At 39.0% G+C, this 6,198-nt stretch overlaps 1 protein-coding gene across 3 annotated transcripts in view; it reads left to right on the forward strand.

The window, feature by feature from the left end:
• The window catches only part of Cdh11 (cadherin 11), a 166,774-nt gene extending 160,886 nt beyond the window's left edge, over positions 1–5,888 (forward strand). For 2 of the 3 annotated variants that reach the window (XM_004625917.2, XM_023709265.1), the window contains 2 exons: positions 593–844; positions 3,039–4,362. In XM_004625917.2, coding sequence (XP_004625974.1) covers positions 593–844; positions 3,039–3,535 — 749 coding nt within the window. In that variant the 3' untranslated portion in view covers positions 3,536–4,362. Of the gene's footprint in view, positions 1–592; positions 845–3,038 lie in introns of all 3 variants that reach the window. The other variant, XM_023709266.1, reaches the window with a different exon arrangement.
• Positions 5,889–6,198: the final 310 nt, after the last annotated feature.

A 6,198-nucleotide genomic window follows, 5' to 3' on the forward strand; every position in this document is an offset into this window, starting at 1 on the left:
AAAAAAAAAAAGTGCTGCAAGGGTTATATCATGTTTCCTCTTTAAAGAAGAAGTTTTCCTTTGAACCTGATTCATACCTGGGTCATCTGTTTTGGTAAAATTGAAGGTGGAGTTTGGAATTTCTCTTAAGAAGTCACAAATAACACAAAATTCTTGCAGTGAGGCAGGAAGAAGCATATGCATGCTGTATAGATGTTTGGATTGTTCTCCTCTTTTCAATACTTAATTGTATGGTATGATTATACAGAGTACATAGCTGAGGTTCATGGGATTCTGTGTCTTCCCATGAAGGGGGTGAACATCGAAGCAGAATATGTTGTATTTAACTTACCAGGGAAGACATTCAGTACAGATCGACTGCAAAAGAGCAATTTCTGAGTTTTGTTTCAAAATACAGAGAGATTGTTACATGATGCCATCATGCCATGTGATTATTGCCTCTATAGATACTTAGATTGAAGAACAAGTGGGAAGAATTGTGGTTGTTAACCTTTGTGATGAAAAGCATGCCCTCAAATTTGGCAAGCTGAATGCAACTGTTACTGGAAAGGTCTTGATCTGCAAGCACACCTTGTCCCTCCTGTTCCAACAGATAACACAGCAGGAGTCTATGCCCGGCGTGGAGGGTTCAGTCGGCAGAAGCAGGACTTATACCTCCTCCCCATAGTGATCAGTGATGGTGGCATTCCACCCATGAGTAGCACCAACACCCTCACCATCAAAGTCTGCGGGTGCGACGTGAATGGTGTGCTGCTGTCCTGCAATGCTGAGGCGTATATCCTGAATGCCGGCCTGAGCACGGGCGCACTCATCGCCATCCTTGCCTGCATCGTCATTCTCCTGGGTAATGGATCTCTCTTGTCACCTGGTACAACCAGATATGTGTCCTTGGTTACCAAGATCATGCTCTGCACTATGAACATGGTTTGAAATAAACAAAAGTAAGGGTTTCCTGCTCCCATGAGTTCTGAAGCACAGCAGGCATAGCATGCAATTTAACAAGCATGTAAGTGCAGGGAAGGAAAGGTTGCGATGAACATTTTGCCAGACATCACAAAGTACACATTAGAAGATGCCATCTGGGGGCTAGAAATGCATCCAAGAAATAGTTTGCAGATGAGGAATTTAAGCAGAGACCTGGTTTATGGGGAAATGTTCTACTTCATAAAGGAAGGAAGAAGGATTAGCAAGCTGCAGAAAGAATAATCTCAACACTAAAGATAGTTTGGGCAAGACTGAAGGAACTGGATGAAGGTTAGCTGAGTGATACTAGGCCTTGACTTTCCCTGTCACTTGCATCTACAGTTTCCGTATGCAAGCCTCAGTTTGTGCAGATCCCTGGGGCATTTTCCCATGCTTGCCAGCTGAGTTAAGTTCCACTCTTCTACACTTCAGTCCATCCATGGATCTACTCTCTATAGAAGCCAGATGTCGATGCTGAGAAATTCTCTCTGGTGGATCTTAGGAAGATTCAATCATTTGTTCTGCTTCTTAGAATAGTGATTGGCAAAATTACTATTCAAACTCCAACATGATTGCCACCAACTACGTTTTTACTAAGATGTTTAATTCTCTGAGTCCTTTGGAAGGAGCCATTGAACTCAGTTCAAAAATTGGCCGTTGAGTATTACCTGAGGACTAGATCCTATGTTAAGCCTAAGACATTAAAAAAAAGTCTTACACAAGATTCCTATGCCATATGAGGCCACAGTCTATTAAGGAAGGTATGCAGGAACAGACAACAGAACAGATAACTTACCTGGTAAGTGCTATAATGACATAATCAAAGGAGGGTGGCTGCACAGAAGAAAAAAAATGCATAATGCTGCCTGTGGAGGTTCATAGACTTCTTGGAAGATATAAAAATTATGTCAGAGACAGGCAGGATTTCCTAGCTGGTGACAGGAGCTGTGCTTGGTGGGTGTGTCAAGTAAAGTGAACACAGGATGAGGCTTGAAGAATGCACACTGGCATTGACAAATGTGTAAACTGCATAATGGATGTTATGAAGAGGGTACCTATAGGGGCTCCTAACCTGTCTGGCATCAAGCGAGAAAGTTAGGAAATATTTCCATAAAGAAAGATTTTTCTTTAATAAGTCATCCAAGTAAAGAAGGTGGACAGGAATGATGGGTATAGGAGCCAAAGATGCTGTCAGGAACAAAGCACAGAGCTCTGGAACCCCATGAAAACCAGAGCAAGTGCTGTCCCTCATCCCTGCATCTCATAGTGGTGTGGAGCCAGGGATTTTTGGTCCCCTTTCCAAAGGCAGCCATAACACTTCCTTCCATCTTACTGCGTGTGTGAGGAAATCTTCTTGGTAGGGTTTGAGGAGGAATGGAGGGAATTGATTCAGAATTAGGCAGTGTCTGATCTCTCCTTATAAGCTACTTTGCTTGTTCCTCTTAAGTTATCCACCCTCAGCCATAAAAGATGCTGGATTGCGTCTTTGTGTAGGTGTTCAGTTTTAAATAAATAAAAAATTATTGTTCCAGGGTCTTTTGTAGATATATTCTCTACCCATATGAATGCTAAGGTTTCTTACTATTATAGAGCAGGGTTCATCCCTCTGCTCAGCTCTCTGGCAAGGACATAGTTTTCAATCCTCTAAGAAGGTAGGTCCTGAGTTCTCTGAAGTTCCTTATTGTCAAATATGAGAAAGGCAGCCAGCTTCCTTTGCAGAGGCATTAGGCCCTTTTAAGAATCTTTAGCCTGACACCTTTAGAATCCTCCTATTTCTTAGAAAAATGACTTCCAAAAAGCCTTGGGATTCATTTGGGAAAAGTTTAGAATAGTTCCAACCTGCCGAGTTACTGCATATAGTGTTTACACAGCAGCACTTCACACCAAGAGAGACAGTGCAGGCCAGTTCTCCTGTGTCTGGGGACACTAGCCAATGCTCTCATCTCCTCTGATGCCCCTGGTTTCTGAAGCATTTGCACGCTTAATGGTTTACAGAAGCTGAGCTCACTTGGGAAAAGAATGCAGGGAGGAGACTGGGATTCACCTATTCTTATTTTCTTTTTCTTTTCTTGTAGTCATTGTGGTTTTGTTTGTGACCTTGAGAAGGCAAAAGAAGGAGCCACTCATTGTTTTTGAGGAAGAAGATGTCCGTGAGAACATCATTACCTATGATGATGAAGGGGGTGGCGAGGAAGACACCGAAGCCTTTGATATTGCCACCCTCCAGAATCCTGATGGTATCAATGGATTTATTCCCCGCAAAGACATCAAGCCTGAGTACCAGTACATGCCGAGACCTGGGCTCAGGCCAGCACCCAACAGCGTGGATGTGGACGACTTCATCAACACTAGGATACAGGAGGCAGATAATGACCCCACCGCCCCGCCCTATGACTCCATCCAAATCTACGGCTATGAGGGCAGGGGCTCAGTGGCGGGGTCTCTGAGCTCCTTGGAGTCTGCCACCACAGACTCAGACTTGGATTATGATTATCTACAGAACTGGGGACCTCGTTTTAAGAAATTAGCAGACTTGTACGGTTCCAAAGACACTTTTGATGATGATTCTTAACAATAAAGACACAAATTTGGCCTTAAAGAACTGTGTCTGGCGTTCTCAAGAATCTAGAAGATGTGTAAACAGGTATTTTTTTAAATCAAGGAAAGGCTCATTTAAAACAAGCAAAGTTTTACAGAAAGGATGCATTTAATGAAACTGCAAGGACATCAAAGTGGTAAATACTGTGAAATACCTTTTCCCACAAAAAGGCTAATATTGAAGTTGTTTGTCAACTTCACTAGAGAAAAACCACTTGGCATACAAAATATTTAAGTGAAGGAGAATTCTAACGGTGAACTCACAATGAAGGGAAATTGTTTATGTGTTATGAACATCTAAGTCTTTCTTCTTTTTTTTTTTAATTTGTCAAAAAAGCTTCCACAAAATTAGAAAGGACAACAGTTTTGAGCTGTAATTTCGCCTTAAACTATGGACACTCTATATGTAGTGCATTTTTAAACTTGAAATATATACTATTCAACCAGCTTAAACCCATACAATGTATGTACAATACAATGTACAATTATGTCTCTTGAGCATCAATCTTGTTACTGCTGATTCTTGTAAATCTTTTTGCTTCTACTTTCATCTTAAACTAATACGTGCCAGATATAACTGTCTTGTTTCAGTGAGAAGCGCCCTATTTCTATGTCATTTTTAATGTATCTATTTGTACAATTTTAAAGTTCTTATTTTAGTATACATACAAATATCAGTATTCTGACATGTAAGAAAATGTTACGGCATCACACTTATATTTTATGAACATTGTACTGTTGCTTTAATATGAGCTTCAATATAAGAAGCAATCTTTGAAATAAAAAAAGATTCTTTTTTAATTCTGGGTTTGATTCTTAACATTGAAAAAATGAAGGATTTATAATGATCCAATTTATATTTCTAATTTAATTGTGATCTTTAATGATCCTATTTATGATCTGTTAATAGCCTGTCTGCTACTTTGGTTGCTTATTTAAAATCAAATATATTTGACAAATGTTTTCTTTTTCTTTCTTTTTTTTTTTTTTTTAGACAAGACTGTGTAACATCATGTAAAACATGTTTTGTAAATTCTTGGTGTTAGCCTCCTGGCTTGGGTTTGCACATCTCTTCTCGAGATGAAGGATGTTAAACATATAGATCAGTCTATTACTTTGCAATATGTGTTATATAATATGCATTGATCTTGTATATCAGTAATCTCATGGCTATGAGAGATGAATCCATGAGGAAATGGAAACTATCAGAATCTTAATGTTCAAGGCCTAGATTTTGTGCTCCACCTAGCACTTGTGGGAGGTGGAAGGAAGAGTAACAAGCCAGAAGTTTGATTTTCCCCCAGATTCCACTGTTACTCTTTTTTCTTTATATTGCTCTTACCAGGCTATCGTAGGACTCCAACAGCTGAAAGTGCATATTTTCCCTCCTGTTATTTTTACTTAAAATGATGTGGCATTTTAAGTTTTGATAAGAGAAAGAGAGCTTCACTTGAAATCCTTTGTTTTAGAAGATAATTTGAGCTGTGAGCTCCTAGTGAGTGCAGGGATGCTATTGGACAGAGAGAAATAATGCCATTGGACTTGCGAATACGGCAGGGTCATCCGCAGTCCAGTCTGCTTGCTATGGACTGGGACAGTGTAAAGGAGACTTCACTCGTACAGTTGGGCCAAAGGTCAAAACGTAGCAATACTTGGGGAAAGATCACAGAAAATCATGCTGCACGCACTTTCCCTCTTTCCCCCTAAACACAGGGCACATGCTTTTTCTTGGATTACGGACAATTTTTAGATTAGTTTCTTTTTTTTCTTGGCTTTGTGGTGAAAGTTTGCTTCAAGCATTTCTTGTTACCCTGTTATATACTATTTTTATGATATAGTCAAAGTGCATACAAAGAAACATGTTGGTATGAAGTGTTCCCTTCCATTTTACTTTGCATTTACATCAAATTGGCAGAACACTTCAATGGAATCAGTTCTGTGGACAGTGTCACTTTAGGATCTTTCATTGCAGGGAAGGATTACATATTCTCAAATCTTCCATAATTGTAGGCTGTGTTCATTTTTATATAGTTTTTGTAATCCAAAGAATATTTTGCTAGATTTGCACAGAACTCTGAATGAATTTGAAATGAAGAAATAGCTCAAAAGGAATATGAATAGTACTTAAGTCTTCAGCTGTAAGTAACCCTACCACCATGAATGGTCCTTTTTTCTAGGAATGTATTTGGAATAGAGTGACAACTACATTTTCACGTTTTTATGTCAAAATTTTTTTAAAGGCTGTCTACTTTTCAATAGTTAAAGATACCTGGTTTTTGCTTTCTTTTCTATCTTTTCTCTTTTCCTTTAAGGCTCTATTGTTTGTAGAACCATCTTAGAAGCTTGAAAATAAAGTGTCTTTCCTGACTAGTGGAGTCTTTTTTCATTTGAAACATATTGCTTTAAAAGCAGTCTTACTTTAAATGGCCTTGCCTTATTTTGCTCTAAAATAATCACTGCTTTGTGATAGCAAAACAATCTTTAAAAAGGAATATTATTTTCTTCCTCTTGTCCTTAGATAATGGATATTATTTATATTCATCATTCATTCATGCAATCATCGGCACATTCTTCCTTCAAAATCATATCTGGCAGAGCCCGTGCTAGCTACTGGAGGATGTAGATTGAATCTTGGTA

The sequence above is a fragment of the Octodon degus genome, unplaced genomic scaffold (assembly GCF_000260255.1).
Source record: "Octodon degus isolate 3935 unplaced genomic scaffold, OctDeg1.0 scaffold00011, whole genome shotgun sequence".
In the NCBI taxonomy this organism is placed as follows: Eukaryota; Metazoa; Chordata; class Mammalia; order Rodentia; family Octodontidae; genus Octodon; species Octodon degus.